This window comes from Microtus oregoni, unplaced genomic scaffold (genome assembly GCF_018167655.1).
Source record: "Microtus oregoni isolate MIOR12 unplaced genomic scaffold, Mior012 000001F_ref0000356, whole genome shotgun sequence".
Classification (NCBI taxonomy): Eukaryota; Metazoa; Chordata; class Mammalia; order Rodentia; family Cricetidae; genus Microtus; species Microtus oregoni.
Genome location: NW_024543060.1, coordinates 91,274,047 through 91,294,322, shown reverse-complemented (window position 1 = coordinate 91,294,322; position 20,276 = coordinate 91,274,047). Strand labels below are relative to the sequence as shown.

The following is a 20,276-nucleotide window of genomic DNA, read 5'->3' as shown; positions in this document are numbered from 1 at the left end:
TGTAAGACGCCATCAGAAGAGCACTTCCCGCTACGGGGGTAGGAGAATGAACAAGAGAATCCATTCCCACAGACTCTTGGCTCCCGACACCTGCAAGTTTAATTTTGTTTCTTGGGGTGTAGAGGGATGGCAGCAGGTTGTTCATTTAGTGTTCTCCTGCATGGCAGTCATGGCCCGGGTGCCGTGGCCACTTCAGAACAATTCACGCCAGCTCAGGACCGGCCTCTAATTTGCCATCACGTCTATCTGTCTGTGGACTGACATTCGTGAGATTCAATAAAACGCATTAGGAAAATGAAATCTTAAAAGACATGTAAATTAGCACTCATTTTGTATTATTAAACTGTGATCACTCCAGTTTCTGAACCCTTCTCTTTATTTCCATCCCTTTCTCTCAAGGGCATAACAACCATCCCCGGGACCACACGGGGCCACACTCTGGACACCAAGTGTCTGGACACTGCCTCAGCTACCTGAAGCAGCTCAGCCTTCAGCAGAGACGTGCCTTTGAGAGGCCAACTTCACTTTTCTAGATCAAACCCTTTCCCATAAAAAAAGATTTCTGCAGTCGGAAAGCCTTTGATTTGTTAAAATTCTAATTTCTAGTCAGAGATCACAGGCAAGGATGATACACCAACAAACAAGGCCTTCCAGGGAAGCTGCTCCTTCTGTGCGGGAAGAACCCTAGGGAGAGCGGCCACCGACTCAGCGGGCGCAGTGGCAAATGACAGGGTCTAGATGCTTTGCCACGGCTCATGCCCCAACTCTGCTGTGCCTGTTTGGAGAACAGGTCAGTAGTTGATGCTTGCCGACAGTCTGGAGCAGGACACATTCCTAATGACAGAAGCTCTGTGTTTTCCTGTGTCTGCATTCTGGTTTGTTTTAAAGATGGGGTCTTTAACCTATGTGGTGCATAAATTCACTATGTAGCTGAGAATGACTGAACTTCCGATTCTCCTGCCTCTACCTAAGGGCTAGGATTGCAGGTATGTGCTGCCATGCCCAGGTAAGTGCTGGGACTGAACCAATGGCCTTGTGCATGCGGAGGTGAGCACTAGGTTGCTTCCCACCTTCTATTTTTAGACAGTCTCTCACTGAACCCGCTGCCAGGATCCACCTGCTTCCATTCCCTGAGCCTTTGACAAGCCCCCACCCCAGTCCTGGGGTCACAGAGGCAGACCACCACATCAGAGTGCTCAGGTCCGCTTTTGAGCAAAAGGCACTTGTCCCACTGAGCCATTTCCTCGGCCCCTCCCTTTCCGTGTCTTTTCAAAACTGGCTTTCACGTGTTCAAAGAGTTCAGGTGTCCAAGCACCACTGGAAACAGAAACCAACCAGTCATGAACTGCAGCTATAACCACTAGGAATGCACAAACACAGGCCTCCTACATGCGCGCGCGCGCGCACACACACACACACACACACACACACACACACACACAGCGTAGCATGCGGCTGTTATACACAAACATCACCATTATCAGCCCACACCTAAACCACTGAGTCCTTCACTTAACACTCAGCTTATAAACCCTATACGGCAGCAGCATTCAAGCCTGGATAATCGGGGACAGTGAGGGAACACTGACACCCAGAGGCCGGGACCAGGAAGTTTCCAGTCTTCCTATTATTGGCTCAGTGTTTCTAAGCTCAGAGGCCCACACCATCTTCAGCTTCGAGGCTTTTCCAGGCAACTAACTAGACAGAAAATAATCACCATGGGAAAACTTTAGGGCATTATCGTAATAAAAGTTGTGAGGGGTTTTGTTATTGTTTTTTCTTCCTTTGAGACAGGATCTCACTATGTAGCCCTGGTTGGCCTAGAGCTTGCTATGTAGACTAGGCTAGCCTTCAACTCACACAGATCTGTCTCTGAGTCTTCACATACTGTAATTAAGGGGTGTGCCACCATGACCAATGGTAAACAAAAGATCTAGGGTCGCTTCTCTAAGTATCCTCAACAACTTTTTATCTGCAGTCTCTGATCTATACTAGCAGCTGTAAATACGAAAGAAGGGGAACCCCAGTCTAGCAGGTGAGCCTTCTGTATCAATCACGGCCACACGGTCAGGTACAGAAGCAGATGAAGGAGCGGAAGAACACCAGCGAGCCGAGGTCTGCCGCTCTGAGTGACAAACATGGGCATTTTTCCGGAGCTGGGAGCGTGCGTGACTCACCTCCGCACAGACGGGATGGATTCCGATAGTGCTGTCCAGCTGCTGCTTGGTCATCCCACATTTGAGTGCAGCTGCGAAGCCCTGCGTCACTTCCCCCGCGTTCGGACCCAGCACGTGAAAGCCCACGACACGTTCCTAAGATAGAGAATAAAGCGACACGGTTAGGCTGGTCTCTCTTCTCTCCCACAGCCTTTAATCCCAGCACTCGGGAGGCAGAGGCAGGCAGATCTCTGTGAGTTCAAGGCCAGCCTGGTTTACAAGAGCTAGTTCTAGGACAGGCTCCAAAACCACAGAGAAACCCTGTCTCAAAAAAAACAAAACAAAACAAACAAAAGAAACAGGCAAAGGTCCCTCTGCTGCCAGTCCTGCTAATATGGTCTACACAACTAGAGGCTTGGGGTGTGGCTAAGGAACACGCATGTGCTGTAGTCTTAAAGACATTTAAAACATACCAGGTTTGTATATCCTTATGCAGGAAACATGACAATACAATCAGGCTTTTGTCTGTGCGGTGACAGATGAACCAACCCAGAGCTGTTAGCATGCTAAACAAGCATTCTACCACGGAGCTACATCTCCTGTTGTTTCAAAAAAACAACATCGAAAGTAAAAGGACCAGGCTCCATTTCCTGAGGGTGACTCCTAATTAAATCGCAAAACATTGTGTAAAGTTTATATATGTGCAGAGACACACAAGCAAACACTCAACAGTCATGAGAGACTCCTGTTCCAGACAGGGCGTGAAGGAATCTAGTGAAAGTATGCCAGCAGGGAGTGAGGCCCACTGGCAAGCCTGCTACACAGGCTGGAACCTAAGAGCCCTGCCATTCGCGACGGAAATGACTGGACTCGGTTTCCTCATCCATGGAATGGGCAGAAGGGGCAGGAGTCATCACTAGCCACTGGTGTGCTAACCAATCAGCACGCATTAACACAGACCCTGAGGTGCATGGGTGCATGCTCAGGAAATGGACCTGCGGTACACGGCGGGCGTGGTGCTGATCTCTTACACCACGGGACGCTGGTGCTCACTGGCCTGTGTGTAAATTCTGAACAGTTCACATGTAGAACACTAAGTGCCAATCAAAGCCAGGGCCACCCAGTCACTGAGAAGTCAGGTGACACAAAGACACCTCACGCTTGAGCAGAACTTATGTCCAAGAGATAGAGAAAACGACAAAACTATCCCTTAAATCCACGGCATAAGTTCAATAGGGGTCACTCCAGAGTGTTCATTTGCTAATTGACTTTTGCATCCAAGGCAATGCCCTGAAACTCTGGGTTCTGAAAAAAAATTCTGTAACTGTCTCATCTACAACAGTAGTTTTCAAACAGAGTATGTGTCTTCGTTACAGGCAAACCCTAAGGTGACGTTTCAATCATCTAAACAAGTTCCCCGGTGTGGAGCACGGGGTCTGGTTTTATTCACGTTTTTCCGAAGGGATGTTTAAGATAGACATCCAGTTTCTGATGTAGTATTTAAAGAGAGTATGTGTTCTGAAATATCATATAAAGTGTAACTCTTACTGTGTGGTGACAGGCAGAAAGTTTGGAAAACACGGGTCTGGAATAACCAGGGGAGATGGAGGAACCTGCCCTACGGCTCAGTCACCTCTGTAGGAACAAATGTGTCTGAATCTCAGTCTGGAACTCAGGTGGCTGAGGGTCCGAGGAGTGGCATGCCTGGGTTTGGGTTTTTTTTGGGGGGGTGGGGGTGTCACTTTTTGAGGTAGTGGAGTATTTCATGCTCTTCACTCAATACAGAAAAGCTCCAAATGTCCTTGACTTCCCTCACTCCAGTGTGCTCTGACTGCCCACGGACAGGGAAGAATGAGTGGACAGGAGGGCCAAGACCCTGGCCACAAATGACACATCTCCTCGTCAAAACTGAGCAGTGTCAAAAGCTAAACATCACCACGATATCATCACTGCAATTACACTGTCTCCAAGGTCACAGGTCACCACTGCACCACACTGTCACCGTCTCTAAGGTCACAGGTCATCTCTAAGGTCACAGGTCACCACCGCACGGCACTGACGCCGTCTCTAAGGTCATAGGTCATCTCTAAGGTCACAGGTCACCACTGCACGGCACTGACGCCGTCTCTAAGGTCACAGGTCATCTCTAAGGTCACAGGTCACCACTGCACTTACGTTGTCTTTAAGATTACAGATTATCTTTGCATAGCACTTGTTGTTGTCTCGGGAAGGAACCGTCCACTCCAACGGCCAAAAGAAACTGTGGTAAACCTGGGAAGACACAAGGACAGTTTGGACGCGTTACCTTCAGTGGGCTGCTGTCAAACCCTGGGTGTGGAGCAGCTTCAGTAATTAGCGCTCTGTTAAACAACACAACTTAACTCTGTTAAACAAATAACTTGAAATTCTGTTGTCAAAGCCCCTTTGACTAATCTTGCTTATTTGAACATGACTTGTCAACCTTAAGTAATATGACAAAAAGACCAAGAAAATGAAGAAGTCATGTGATTACTGTCTTATAGAATGATGCAAGCCAGGTGGGGTGGCACACACCTTTAATCTCAGAGCTTGGGAAGCAGAAGCAGGTGGATCTCTGCGAGTTCAAGGCCAGACTGGCCTACAAAGGGAGTTCTAAGTATTAATGTCCTCCGCCCCCAAAAAAAGAAAGAAAAGGAAAAAAAGGGAAGAATACGAAGTGACCACCTTGTTAATGGTTCTCAACCTGTGGGTCCTGAACCCTTTGAAGGTCGAATGACCCTTTCACAGGGGTGACCTACGACCTTGGAAAACAGATATTTGTGTTTCAACTCATAACACTAGCAACGTTATGAAGTAGCAATGAAAATAATTTTATGGCTGGGGATCACCACCCCATGAGGAACTGTAAAACAGGGTCCCAGCGTCAGAAGGGTGAACCACTGGAGGAGGCTCAACTGTAAATAAACGTTTGGACAGGTCTGTGTGCCCAGGAGGAAGCCAGAGAAGGAAGCCACCAGGAATCCTCTCCTCTCTGCCCTGTTCTCTTGACCCTGGAGCACACGGCTGTTTGGGGAGGCTGGTGACCAGCATTCTTCCTGTGGGGTTTATGTGAGGGCTGCGGTTTGAACTCGCTCTGATGCTTGCACAGAAACATTCTTACATTATTTAGAGCTAAAACTTTTTTTGATAGGCAACCTATCCTCAAATAATAATCAGAAATGGACAGACGGTTCTAGGCATGTTCACAGATGCCCAGCAGTACAAGTGGCACTGGTGGTCCTCCAGAGGACCAGGGTTCAAATCCCAGCCTCTACCTGGCAGCTCATAACCCCCTGTAACTCTCGTTCCAAGGGATCTGATGCCTTCCGGCCTCCAAGGGCACATATGTGGTGCAGAGACACAAGCAGGCCGAATACCCACACACAGGACAAAAAAATAAATCTTTAAAAATTAAAGTAAAAAATTAATAAACATGCTCACTGATCTATTTATAATTGTAGTTTTCGGTACATTTGAAACCACGTTGAATGTTTGAAGCAAGTAACATGAGAAAAAGGGAAGGAAAACTCACTTCAATGTTTTCTTCCCCGAATTTCTCGATAGCTTTCTCTTCAGGCAGGCCACAGCAGCCGTACTCCAGAGGAGTAAAGACAGTTGTTGGGACGTTTTCATAGTCACACTGTTTCAAATGGAGAAAAAATGGAGACATGAGATGATGTGGGGGGGGGTCCTTCTGTATATGTGCTGCTTTTATTGGTTAATGAATAAGGAAACTGCTTTGGGCCTAGAGCAGGGCAGAACAGAGCCAGGCAGGGAAAACTAAATTGAATATTGGGAGAAAGAAGGCGGAGTCAGGGAGATGCCATGTAGGGGAAGCAAGCTGCCAGCTGGAACCTTGCCAGTAGGCCACGAGCCTCATGGTAAAATATAAAATAATGGAAATGGGTTAATACTAGATGAAAGAGCAAGCTAGCAATATGCTTAAGTGATTGGCCAAGCAGTGATTGAATTAAGAACGTTGTCTGGATGGGTGACGGCACAAAACTCACCTTGACAGTGGAGCCCCCATACAGCCTCTGAGCCAGCAGCCTCCCCGCCTGGATGGCCACCGGTGTCAGCTCCAGCTTCCCCTCCAGAATGTCACCAATAGCATAGATGTAAGGCACATTGGTCTGCTCTTCATCTGTGACAGGTATCTTTCCAGTCCTGCAACCATCAGTAGCCACGATTAGTCAAGTAAAACCATGTCCTCTTCTCCGTAGAAGAACACGGCTCTAGTTACTAAAAATAAACCCGTGCACAGGAATCAGAGTGCTCAGTGAAGATCCTGCCAACTGCTTTAAAAATCAAATATGGAAAACATTTTTTTGTTTTGTTTTGTTTTTTTTTGTTTTTCAAGACAGGGTTTCTCTGTAGCTTTGGAGCCTGTCCTGGCACTAGCTCTTGTAGACCAGACTGGCCTAGAACTCACAGAGATCCACCTGCCTCTGCCTCCCGAGTGCTGGGATTAAAGGTGTGCGCCACCACCGCCCGGCTATGGAAAACATTTTTAAAAGCAAAACCAAACACCCTTTACCATGGTGCTCAAGACTGAGGTACCGTACACTGCTGGGTACGGCAAGAAGAGCTCTCAAAGCTAGAAGTTAACTGGATAAAGCAAGGCAGAGCGGAGCAAGGAGCAACCGCGCCACGCTCGCTTCCTTACTTCTCATTGATCTTCACGCCCACCGTCTCTAAGCCAATGGTTCTCGTACAAGAATCTCTTCCTACTGCCAGCAACACCTGAAAAAATAATAAACTATTATCAAAGACTGCAGCTTAAACCATTGACCCCCAGACCCAGGAAACACATTTCATCAATAAAATTCAAGAGTGTAAGTAAACTAAAACCTTTTGTTTTTAGAAGTCTTTTGAACAGACACAGCAAATGTCCCTGGCAGGCCTTAAAAGAAAGGAACTCACTGCCTTAATTAAGACTCATTCAAAACGAAGAGCACAGGCCATGGCTCAATTATTTCCTAAGTGACAGTCAGGGGAGACAAAAAGGGAAGACCATGGACAGGAAGTCTACTCATGAACAACTTCTGCTGTCTGTGGCCACCTGACATGCAGCATGCTGAGTTATAGAAGGGACAGTTGGCGCCATCCTTGTGCTGAAATAGATCCTACTATCAGAATCATTGAGGTGTCTTAGAATGGGCAAAGATGGGGGCGTTTTAGAAAGAGGAGAGTCAGCCGGGCAGTGGTGGCGCACACCTTTAATCCCAGCACTTGGGAGGCAGAGGCAGGCAGATCTCTGTGAGTTCAGGGCCAGCCTGGTCTACAGAGCTAGTTCCAGGACAGGCTCCAAAGCTACAGGAAAACCCTGTCTCGACAAAAAAAAAAAAAAGAAAAGAAAGAAAGAGGAGAGTCATTTGAAGTACACAACAGACACCCCAAGGACGCAGCCAGACCTGGGCCCAAGCCTTACTGTGTTAAATTCGTCTTCAATGGTCTCTTCACTGGTCGTGGACTTAGCAGTTACCCTGAGTCGGCCTGGAGTCCCTGCTTCAATTTGTTCAACCTATAAAAGGAATCAAGTTTTGCTCTTAGAGACACCAACAAGGGGAAAAACTATTTCCTCCTTTTCTACCTGCTCCGTCCGGTGAAACAGAACTCAGCCCCGCGAGGGCCTTTACATGGATCCCCCTCGCATAGCAACATCGGGATGAGCATCTTTTATTTACCTCCTGCTTTCACGCTAACAGAGCAGTGTTTACTTGACAGGCTTTTTCTCAGGTAATTCTTAAACAGAGAAATGGAGGACAGCGTGGGAAAGAGGAAACAGAGAAGGCACAGTGCGATCCCTGGGAAGGCTGCCACCACCTACTGCTGTCTCCAGGTTCATCGTCACTCTGAGGACCACTGCCTCACAGTCTGAGGGCATCCCTTCTGACTACCGCTGCTCACTCGGCTTTCTCTGACAACAGTGAAGTGTGAGTTAGGATTTAACTGACACAGTGGAAATGTGTGGAAGCAGACGTGCCGCAGTTGCTATGGACACAGGGAAGGAGATACAGGCTTCTTCATCAGCAGGAGCACGAACATCCCCAGCCTACTATACACAGACGTTCACGGCAACCCACTGACAGGCTCAGGGCATCAGACGCCACTGGACAGTCCACCGGCTCTCTAAAGAAGCCTCTTGGACACTATTCAGGAAGATGCTACATTGCGGAAGAGCAAATCCTTCCCAGCAGTACAACACAACTGTCTCCTAATCTCAGCCTTAATGCAAGAAGAGCAAACCCTTCCCAGCAGTACAACACAACTGTCTCCTAATCACAGCCTTAATGCAAATGTAAGTGCCACACCTGTTCCCTAAAGTCAGCTGGACTGGTGGGTCTCCACCTTCCTGATGCTGAGACCCTTTAATACAGTTCCTCATGTTGTGACCCCTACCATAAAATTATTTTTGTTGCTAAACCTTAGCAGTAATTTTGCTACTGTTATGAACTGTAATGCAAATATCTGTTTTCCAGTGGTCTTAGGTGACCCCTGTGAAAAGGTCACCCAAAGCTCTCTCTCACGGTAGACTGCACAGGAGCCTTGAGCTCTGTCTATGCCACACTGTGCTCTAGCTCCTCAGACACATTAGCTAGCACCACCCTCACGGGAAATACAGAGACGCTGCCATTATCCTAATTTCCAGAAGAAACTAATCTCGGAGAGGTTAAGTAATTCTCCCTAAGCCATACGAGAACAAACTGACTGAGTATCTGACAAGTGAGTCTGCTCTCCAAATGCCATCTCGCCAACACTAAGAGATTTAGTCAAACAAAGTCAATTCACTGAGGGAAAAACAACCCTAAACTTTACCAAAACCAAACCCCTTTCACTGGCACCAGAGGGGCTGCTAGTGTGAGGTGCTAAGTGATGGGCTTGCCCTTGTAGCGTGTTAGCAGACGGAACCCAGACTGAGCCTTCTGTTCTTTACTGCTGAGCTACGACACAGCCCAATTTTACCACTCCTGTGTGGTAATGGAAACAGACACAGGCATGATGAGGTGTGTGCACGCAGAGCCCTAGTGATGTAGCAGTGTCTAGTGTGCGGGTGTGTGCACGCAGAGCCCTAGTGATGTAACAGTGTCTAGTGTGCAGGTGTGTGCACGCACAGCTCCAGTGATGTAACAGTGTCTAGTGTGCGGGTGTGTGCACGCACAGCTCCAGTGATGTAACAGTGTCTAGTGTGCGGGTGTGTGCACGCACAGCTCCAGTGATGTAACAGTCTAGTGTGCGGGTGTGTGCATACAGAGCCCTAGTGATGTAACAGTGTCTAGTGTGCGGGTGTGTGCACGCAGAGCCCTAGTGATGTAACAGTCTAGTGTGCGGGTGTGTGCACACAGAGCCCTAGTGATGTAACAGTGTCTAGTGTGCGGGTGTGTGCATACAGAGCCCTAGTGATGTAACAGTCTAGTGTGCGGGTGTGTGCACACAGAGCCCTAGTGATGTAACAGTGTCTAGTGTGCGGGTGTGTGCACGCAGAGCCCTAGTGATGTAACAGTGTCTAGTGTGCAGGTGTGCGCACGCAGAGCTCTGGGGGTGTAAACAGTGCCTAGTATGCAGTCGTGTGCATGCACAGACAGTACCAAGTACGGCAGACCAGGGTGAGCAACATAAGCAAATGCAATAAATGGAAAAGAAACAAAGACAGGGTCACTGGTGTGTAAAGAACAATGGTATTGAGGCGGCAGTCAAGCACACACTCGTGCACTAACACAGCATTCCTAGTGGTTTATAGCATTCAAAGGTCTTCGTCTACCACCAATCCCGCCTGCCTCTTCCCAGGAATATAAGACTTACTTTAATCGGAACGAACTGTCTTATGAACTTGATGCCATGTTCTTCCATGTGCTCTCCAATTTTGTTGGCCATGTCCTGGTCAAACCCTCGAAGGAGAATGGACCGCACCATCACGGTGACATCTAAGCCGATACCAGCGAGAAACCCTGCACATTCCAGAGCAACATAGGACGCTCCGACCACTAGGGTCTTCCCCGGGCAGTAAGGCAGGGAGAAGAGATCGTCACTGAAAAGGTAAGGGGAGAAAGGAGAGGAAAGAGGAAAATGTTCAGATATGGATGATAATACAAGTGTTTTCCACTTCCCCAAGAATTAGAACTTCTGGTAAGACACTATACATATAATGTGAGAAAATTCTAAAAGGTCTTACCTATTATTCCTTGGGGGAAATACCCAGCCGGCTTTCATGTATGGCAGTGGCTAAATACAGTCAGTAGTGTAACCTCTGGTATGAGACCCCACCGCCATTTTGCACCGACTGGAAACATTACCCACACCACTGATCTACCACTCCGTTTCATTCCTGGGTGGGCTTTACTTCTTACCAGGAACACCCAGCATCAAGAATGGAAGGGAAGAGCAGGAAGAAAACTTCGAAAATCTAATTTTTCCAAAATTAAAAGTTATAAAATTTTAACTCAAAAATTTTGTAGTGCACAACAGATAAGAGATCATAAAATCGAAATACTCAAGAGGCAGAAGCAGGTGGATCTCTGTGCATTCGAGGCTAGCCTGGTCTACAGACTGAGTTTCAGGGCAGCCAGGGCTACACAGTGAGATCTTGTCTTGAAAAAAACAGATGAGGGTGGGGGGGGGGAGAAAGATAAAAAAAAAAATATGAGGTTTTAAAAAAAATCTTAAACCAGGCGTGATAGTGCACGCTTTTAATCCCAGCCCTTAGGAGACAGAGACAGGAGGATCTCTTGAGTTTGAGGCCAAACTGGTCTGTATAGAAAGACCCTGTCTCAAAAAGCAAACAAGGACAGGAAAAAGGACAAAAAAAAAAAAAAGCCAAAATGACATATGAAGACAGCTGGGTAAGGGAGTGCACAGTTATAATCCCAGCACCTGGGAGACAGAAGCAGGAGGATCATGGAGTCAGGGTGGCCCTCAGCTATGTACTGAGTCTGAGGCTTCCCTGGGCTACACCCTCCCTTTACCAATCTCCAGCCCATCACTACCAAAATGCTTAGCTGTCGGCCACGCTGGCACATTTTTGTAGTCTCAGCTTCTCAGGATGCTGAGGCAGGAAGACTGCTGGAGCCCAGGAATTCAAGGTGGGCCCAGAAAACACAGAGAATCCCTAATTCTAAGAAAATAAAAAATAGGAGTGGAACCTGACAGGGTCTGAGCTTTTGTGCGCCCAAACACTAAAACTCCTGCTAAATTTATCCAAGTGTGCCGGTGTTAAGGGGTTTTTATTTTATTTTATTTTTTTGGTATTCTAAGACAGGGTTTCTCTGTAGCATTGGTGCCTGTCCTGGAACTAGCTCTTGTAGACCAGGCTGGTCTCGAACTCATAAAGATCCACCTGCCTCTGCCTCCTGAGTGCTGGGATTAAAGGTGTGTGCCACCGACCAGCTGCTAAGGGGTTTTTAGTAGATGGTTAGGTGTAAAGGTTCAGCTCCCATGAATGGGTTGGAGCCTATAAAGAAGCCCACAGAGAGGTCATCACCTTCTTCGCCACACAGGGACACGACAGGAAGGTACCATCTATGAACTAGGAATTCAGTCGGGAGTCACTGCCAGCGCCTCAGGATTACTTTCCCAGCCTTCAGAACTGTGGGGCTTGCTCCCTACAGGCCCCGTTAGTCACTGTGGTACTGCAGACAGCAGCAGCTCGGGGCCCGATCCTTTCAGTTCATACTTTCCTAGTGCTAACAAGGACATGATCCTTGCTTTGCAAAAAATAAACCTACATACATGACCACACTAATTTTACAAAATGTTCCTGAATGCCCACCTGGTTTTCAACTACATACACATTAATTTCAATTGACAAGAAAAGTGTGTATCTATCTACTTATGTGGCCAGAGGAACAGGCTAACTGCAGGTCAGGAGGACCAACGCCTGCAGCGTCTAACTTTTAGGACGTTGTCAGTCCTGTTTCTCCCAATCTCCAAGGCCAAAACGAGGCAAAGGATTCTTTCCTGTCCAAGCACTGGACAAACAGGGCAGCCCGTGAGCCTGCTCTCCCACCTGCTGATGCAGTATTCCTTGTCTCCGGGGATGCCCAGGTAGCGCGGCCTTTCACCAGTGGCGATGAGAAACCGCTCGGCTGAATACACCTTTTCTTTTCCTTTGTTGTTTGTTGCCTGCAAAGGAAACCATGTCAGTTCCAGGACAGGACTGTCCCTTAGAACCTCACAGTTCATAAGGGCACCTTGTCCCCTCCGTCCTCTTAATGACAAGCGACACTGACTGCTGAGCAGTAAATCCAGGAAATCTGGACCAGGACCTCGGCGCTCCACCAACCCCACAGAAGGGCCCTGAACTGTGACAGCAAAGTAACTGGACGGGACAATCTGGATCTCGGTGGCCTTGACTTGGACACTTTGATTTATTTAAAAAACATATTGGAAGATTTTTTTTCCTGCTAACACCAATGAAAACTGTTTTGAAAGAACCGGGGAAGAATACAGAATGTAGCTTTACAATCACCTTAATCCTATGCGGACCAATGAATTTCCCGTAAGCGTTCTCATAGACGACCTTCTTCTCCCGGAGAGCTACCCGGTAGCCCCAGTTCAGCGAGCCAATGTGGTTCTGCACCGACTCGGTCATCTTCTCCCAGTCGTGCTTGACTGCGGAGGAAGAGAGGGACATTGAGTTTCCCAGGAACTCACCTAGGGCCAGGCAGTTTCAACGCAGAAGAACAAGTTCTCCGGGAGCACAAAAGCCACTTTCCCACGTTCAGGATCCAAAACCACAAGACGGATTCTTTTCTTTTTCATCGAGGTGTGAAGAGATAGTTTACTTTGGATATAAACCCTGACTGGTGGGGAATACGGTGCCATTAAGGCTTAGGACTGCACCTGAAACAAACTCCAAGACTCTGCCGTAGGCAGGTGTGGGGTTACTACACTGGAGACACACAGGCTCCTGTGGGCACGCTGAGGCACCACGGGCCGGTCCTGATTTTGGTCAATGGTGTTTTACTGAAATACAGCCAAATTCATTTACATGTCATCTCAAGCTGTCTCCACAATATGAAAACAGAGCTCAGTGATGGCCACAGAAACTATGTGAAGGCCCCCAACATCTCGAACATTTGCTTTATCTGCCAGTTTGCTGATTCCTTGTTCAGAGAACTTGAAATCCCAGTGCCCAAATCCCCACCTGGAAAAAATAAACGTTTCTATTCCATACTTAATCCTTTAAGTCAAGACATGCAATACGTCTTCATGTTTCAATTTTTGTCTGTGCCCTGTTTTCTTCAAGCACCTGTACCGGCACTTACGAGGGCAGCTGAGCTACCCAGTGCGTCCCAGGCCAGCCTGGGCTACAGAGTATGCCTCTAACACCAGCACTCAGGAAACAGACAGAGGCAGGCAGATCTGTGTGTTTGAGGCTAGTATGGTCTACAGAGTGAGTCTCCAGACAGCCAGGGCTACCCAGGGAAACCTGATCTCAAAAAACTCCAACCACCGCCAGCAAAATCAACCTTGGTCGTTGGTTAATGACTTCAGGGAAACTGGGCACACAGAGGACATTCAGGAGACAGAGAGAAGACAATACTTAGGGAGGCTGTGTTTTAAGAAGAAACAATTATTTTTAAAAAAAGGCCTCTCTCATGAAAAGGAAGAATGTCTACATCACACTAGTCAATCAGCCTGGCCACCGAGCGCGTGGTGAAGCCAGGCCTATGAGACCTAACGGTCTGCTTCTTCCATTGGAAAGATGAACAACAGCTGGGCTGTGGCTTTTACAGAGAACAAACTGCAGACACACAATCCACACAGCATACAAGGTTAGAACCAGATACTTGGGGGGCGGGAGTGCTGTAGGGAGCTGAAGGCCTGGCTGCCTGGCCTCTGTTCACAACAACAGAACCCACTGTCCACCAGGAGGGAAGAGGACAGAACAAACCTTACCCCCAGTGCCGACCATCTAACTATAGAAACTAACAATGTTTTATCAACCTTTGTACCTCTGTGGGTTGAATTTACCTTTTTTCTTGTTTGTTACTGTTTTGTTTGTGTTTGTTTTTCACCACGGCATTTTAAGTAAATCTAGTAGATACTGGGCTTGTCACATGCTAGCGAGTGACAGGGGCAAGCCTCAAACCCAGGGAAGTCACATGATGTAGGTAAGGACATAGCTGAACGCCCAAAACGCAATGAACTCAGTACAACTAAGTTCTCTCCACAGCTGCGAGAGCCAGTCACAGCGCCCCAAGCTCAGAGCTCAAGAGGGGCCTCTGAAACTGTATAGCATACAGCCCCGGGCTAACCCAGGCCAACACGGGCTACTAGCAGAACCCATCTCAGAACGAAGTTCTGGACATTTCGATGGCATGCTGCAAGACCACAACACAAAAGCCCGTCTTGTCTCCCACACCTGTGTCCTCGACTTTCCATCCATAGTTGCGAGAGTCCTTCAGGGCCTGCCCCAGCAGAGCTGCCTGGTGCATCAGCTTCTTCGGGATGCAGCCCACGTTCACGCATGTTCCCCCGAGACCTGCAACAACAGGGAGCGTGAAGTCAGTTCACAGCCCGCTTCAGCGCCTTCAGAGAAGCCAAAGCTATTAGGATCTAGTGAGACGTGACTATCATTATTATTAATGCTTAGAGTGGTCAACACTGCAAGTTTGCTCCCAAGCCCCATCACGTGTCAGGGCCATGTACAGAGTCCATGGACAGAGCACAGCAGTCATCCTGAAACAAAGCAGACAGATTTCCACAATTCTCTAACTTCCAGATCCAAATGGTCGAGAGCCGCACAAACCTTGAGATCTTACTAGGTGCACAGCGCTATACTTGCTACTGAACCTACACACAGACACCAAGAAGAGGCTCTTACACACGGCCTGGTGCAGGTCTGAAGCATGTATAAAATTTGGTGTCTACGTGAATGTTTGAGGAAATACCCTGGAGTTTTCACCAATTTCAAAGAATGACATTAGAACTCCTCTCTCCTAAACAGTCGCCCTGAAGCTTCAAGAACACTGGGATCACCCTTTTCTATCAGAACGGCACGCAGGCAGGGAGGGGGTGGCTCTGGAGCTCACGGTTCACAGGATGTCCTCTGAGAACGCCACCACAGTGTCGCCGCGATGACCAAACTCCACGGGTCAGTGCCGTGTGTTCAACACTAATCATTTACTGAACGGATGCGTGAATAGATTGAGAGGCCCCTATCTACCACTTGTCACTGCTAACGCAGACCTGAGCAACCTCCATAAATGCACTAACCACTTCTCGAAGGAGCCGCTATCTGCCTTCACAGTCCAAAGTCCCCAACCTGGCCTAGAAAGTTCCGTACAGTTGGACCCGCCTTTCTTTCCACTTTTACTTTTTGTCATGTCTAGCTCCGACTACCCTGCTGCACCCACAAAGGACTCTTAGCTGCCGTGGGACCTATGAATCCACTCTGAGAAGGCTAGCAAACACTGCCTCCAGTTCTGCCTCAGCTTTTAGAGCACCTACCCACTTCTCTGACAGAGATTCTTCTTTAGAGCCCCTGCCTCACTCACCCACAGCTCACTGCGCTCCCCTCCACCCAGGAGCCCCCTCTTTTAGCTTGGCTCACCGCCAACACTAAAGGGCTCACTTTTGTTTCCCACTGAAGTTCAAGTCCACAGGGACAAGAACCGCTTCTACAGCGAGTTCGCCTCTGCGCCCCCATGCTCCTGCCTGACAAAAAGTGACAGCTGTCCACGAATGAGCAGCCAGTATGTGATTCACCAGGACGCAGAACAGCCACAGCCGTCTTACTCGGGTATCTGAACGCAGGAGGTGGATTTAGGGGAGGACACTTAAAAAGCTCCCAAGTCCACTGTGTAATGGATCGCGTCTCGTCTACCCCTTTAGCCGGCTTGTGGTCAGGGTTCCTGCTGAACATAAATCTGTAGCATTTAGCTGGGTCCCTCACTCAGTCCTCGTGGAAGCGCCGGGTTTTAGGAGTGAACACATTCCCGCCAGGGGACAGGACATGCTTCTAGCAATCACATGTACGGTGTCTCCGAAGCTCACCCCATCGAGTTCCGAGAGGAGTCGGTGTGACAAAATCCAAGACCAGCACCTTCTTGTCAAATTTGGCCGCCTCCTGGGGAAGAAAAGGATGAACTCGAGTTAACGACAGAAGGGAAATGGGGCGGGTTTATTATGCTCTAAACACGACCCATCAGACTGACGTGTGGGAATCTTACACACCGCTGACTGTGCCAAAGATCACACAGACCACAGCTGGGCAACTGTTAGAAACCGCGCGCGGGGCTTGGCCAGCTCCTGCGTGACTCCTCCAAACGTTAACAGACACAGCACAGATCTAAATAGCTCTATTCTTCCACCTCCAAACAAGCGGCAAACACCTGATAAGGCAGGTTAACTGCGAGCCCAAGGTGTCTGCCTCACCCTGCACCCTAAAAATAAAATCATGTTTCACCCACTTCTATCTAAGCCAGAGTAATGGAGGGAGGGGGCTTTTGTTTGTTTTTCTGAAACTGTCTTGTAGAGACTATTTTTCCCCCACAGAGCAAGCATGGTTTCTTGGTCAACGACTCGCAGAGTTTACTGGAGAGCAAGGACTGAGGCTGCGCTCCTTCAGACACACCACCGGCACCCTCACTGGCTGTCCACGGCAGCACCTTAGAGGGTGTGACCACCTTCGTCTTTCAGAGTTCCTACTGGAAGATGACAGCCCTGAGGGCTGTCACACGGGTGTCTTAAGCAACTTTCCTATCAGCAGATCTTTTTCCCAGGCGGGTCCTGGGCTGACTGACTGTTCTCAAATCGCCCCAAACACAACAGAGGCAAATCCGTTCTAATTAAGTTTAAAAACACTGTTTGGTGAAGATTAATTACAGAGAAATCAAATGTTTTTTAAAAAAACAATGTATATAACTTCAAACCATTCCCACACACCTTTACTATCCTTGAAAAAAAAAGCAAGGAAATTCAGAATGAAACAAAGTGTGCCTTAACTCGGGGCTCTGACTGTTTACCTGAAGACCCAACACTTCAGCCTGGAAAGTGACTTACAAAGCGGTCCCTCTATACGTCTTGCCTAAGTTAATGGGAGACACAGCCTACACAGAGCAAATCCAGAGAAGATGGACCACTATTGACCATGGTGGGAGCACCGGACCCCGACCGTCACCCAGACGCCATAGCACAGAGGGCCTTGCCTTAGCTGCGGCCAGGCCTCCCGAGCCTCCTCCGATGATGATGAGGTCGAAGTCGTAGGACGCAGGGGGATCTTCAGAGTCGTTCATGGTTGGCAGCTTCTCAAGTTGGCCTTTTTGACAGGTCTGCAGGAAAACAACAGAAACGAGAAGAATTTAACTGAGAAGCAGCCATGTCCAAAAAGCTTTGGAAATCTTTCTTTAAAGAAAAGTAAAGGTCATTTTTCAAAGAGAAAATGTCAACTACTGCAGCTACACCTGGAAACATCCAGCCTTCCTGCGGGCATCAGCGCCCTCCCCTCTGCCGGCTACCACATACAGACAGCCCATCTAAACGGACTAACACCTAAATGAAGTCAGATGAACACTCACCTCCAGAATTCAGTGTTCTACAAGCATGTATGATTTATGCACGATGGTTTTCACTGTGATATTTTCATACTGATAGCCCCGAGATTTATTTTTCTTACCTGGTTATATGTATTTTATTGATTTGTGTGGGGGGACCTGCCGCAGCACGGCTGTGGAAATCGGAGTCTGTTCATCAGCTCCGTGGCAGCACCTTTACCTGCTGAGCCTGCTCACCAGCCCTTCCTAGAGTTTTTAAACTAGGACTTAAATTGGGTTTCGCTCACTTTGGGGAAAACGAGGACAGAAACAAACTTCTGATGAAATTCCCCCATCGCCCAGCGTGAGACTATCAGACAGGAACACCCAGCACGTTCTCACTGGGGCCAGCAGTGTGGTCTAGCAGTCACCTTTACTTTCTCGCAAGAACACAATCAGTGGGCTACGGTCTCAGGCTAAGAAGAGAGTCTGGTAAATTGTGAACACAAAACTTTAACGATTGTAAAGTTAGCCGAGACTTTACCACAGCAGTGTGGTTGAGACACAAAAATCTAAAATCTAAGAAAAATCACCAACCGGTACTTTTCTACATGGAAGTTCAAAGCGTCTCTCTCTACAGGGTGTCTGACAGGCTGGGGGACTTTGTTTTCTGAGACAATGCTTCCCTACGCAGCTCTGGGTCTCCTGACACTCAGGGTAGAGATCTGCTGCTGCCTCCTAAGTGTGGGGATTAAAGGCGTGCGCTGCCGCAGCTCAGCCTCCAGCCCTCAGTCTTATGGGCGCATTCTTCCACCCAGCGCTGCAGGACGTTTTACACAGGCAGGGTCTGAAGTTGCTTTACCTGCATGTCTGGCGTTCCGGTCAGTTTTGTTTCAGTGCTGGCATGCATCAGACTTTAAAACAGGGTACAAAGGCAGCATTTTAAATACCTTTTCTTCTAATACAGTCTGCACTGTTTTAGCAATACATTCACTAGTACCTCAGAGTAAAACCCTGGGCTAATGAGGCTAATAACTAAAAAGTCAGAAAGTATAATAAAAATATTTCTTAATCCAGTTTTACCCTTAGTAACTAAAAAGCCCCAGACTTACCAGCCCAGACTGCGTGTTTTTCTCCTGCCTACCATCAGGTGTAGAGGGTGGAGGGCAGGGATGGGGGTCAGCAGAACCAGGCATCTGAGATGTGAAGGGGGGTGCCGTGGAGGAACGTATAGGAGGACGCACAGCCCCACGAGTACCCCTCCATAGCACATGGGGCGCACGCAGTGGCTGGGGGGCTGGAGGGAGGAAACCCGGAAACCAGCAACAGTTGGGGCAAGCCTGTGCCACCCAGACAGTCCGCACATAGGGGCTAGCTCGAGGTCTCCCCCAACAAGCTGGGCAGCACCACCAGCATTCATCAGCTGGCATGATGGCCAGGGCTTCTCCGTCAAAGCAGAGCACTGTGGGGGGGGAAAAGAAGCTCGTAAAACAGCCCCTCAGATCAAATAGGGTCAGATAAGCAGCGTGACGCCTTCCTCGGGGACACCAAAAGCAGCATCGGTTGGCTTTAAAGAGTAAACAAAACAAACAGATATTCTTAACAAACAACCATGTGGGCTGAAGCATGAACAGTGTCCTGTTCCTAATGAGTCTGCTTCCCAGGCACCAGCTTTCACACACTCAGACACTTCCAAATCTTAAATGGAGGGGCGTTACGGTTCTGCGGTTAAAAACACTGGCTGCTCTTCCAGAGGACCTAGGTTCAATTCCCAGCACCCATATGGCAGCTCACACCTGTCTGTAACTCGACAGACACCAGACATGCAAGCAGACAGATACCACACACAAAAAAAAAAACAAAAACAAAGTAATAGTTACTGGTAGCTCTTGTGTGCACTTTTGTTCAACTGGTGAACAAAAGACAGGCTCCAAAATAAATCCTCTTCTGGGACGAGTGTTCAGTGAGAAAGGCACTAGAGCACGCACAGAACCCAGCACCAAGAGACGATGATGCTGGGACCGAGGTCAGCGCTCAGAAGAGCTCATGATTTCAAAGCACAGGGAATAAAGAAAACTTAAATGTCCAGATCAACATTCCAATTTTAACTCAACGGACAAATATCCCCTCCCACCCCCCGGAACATGAGTCCAAACTGAAGATACTGGTCTAACCGTGAATGGACGCTTGTTTCCATGGAGTGGGGCACAGCCCATCCACACACCCCAGTATTCTAAATGGGATAGGAATGCACAGCATCTGAACTCTTCTCTTTTTTCCCCGCTTCGGTTTTTTTGAGACAGGATTTCCCTGTGTGACAGCCCTGGCTGTCCTGGAACTCGTTCTGTAGACCAGGCTGACCTCGAACTTACCGAGCTCCGCCTGCTATCACGCAAAGCCTGAACTCATTTATACATAAGAGACCGATGTCAGCAAGCACAGGCAGATCTATCCTAAAGTAGACTGAACAAACTGGAAGCCAAAGACCTCCAATGGGAAACTTTAAAGTTGGCCACGAATGTGCCTGTCTCTAAACCACTCTGGTAACAGAATCACAGTTGTGGGCTGACGTCACAACTAGGTTAAGCATTTGTTCTTTGAGAAAAGACTATCTTAGAAATCTTGA

At 48.2% G+C, this 20,276-nt stretch overlaps 1 protein-coding gene across 2 annotated transcripts in view; it reads right to left on the bottom strand.

The window, feature by feature from the left end:
• The window catches only part of Txnrd1 (thioredoxin reductase 1), a 38,272-nt gene that overhangs the window by 3,362 nt on the left and 14,634 nt on the right, over positions 1-20,276 (bottom strand). Inside the window, exons 2-14 of one of the 2 annotated variants that reach the window (XM_041666541.1) lie at positions 18,763-19,112; positions 17,327-17,449; positions 16,173-16,245; positions 14,539-14,658; positions 12,640-12,782; positions 12,178-12,293; positions 9,978-10,203; positions 7,606-7,698; positions 6,841-6,917; positions 6,185-6,341; positions 5,707-5,814; positions 4,332-4,427; positions 2,178-2,312 (exon numbers count right to left, since the gene is read on the bottom strand). In XM_041666541.1, coding sequence (XP_041522475.1) covers positions 2,178-2,312; positions 4,332-4,427; positions 5,707-5,814; positions 6,185-6,341; positions 6,841-6,917; positions 7,606-7,698; positions 9,978-10,203; positions 12,178-12,293; positions 12,640-12,782; positions 14,539-14,658; positions 16,173-16,245; positions 17,327-17,449; positions 18,763-19,080 — 1,785 coding nt within the window. In that variant the 5' untranslated portion in view covers positions 19,081-19,112. The remainder of the gene's footprint in view (positions 1-2,177; positions 2,313-4,331; positions 4,428-5,706; positions 5,815-6,184; positions 6,342-6,840; positions 6,918-7,605; positions 7,699-9,977; positions 10,204-12,177; positions 12,294-12,639; positions 12,783-14,538; positions 14,659-16,172; positions 16,246-17,326; positions 17,450-18,762; positions 19,113-20,276) is intronic. The other variant, XM_041666549.1, reaches the window with a different exon arrangement.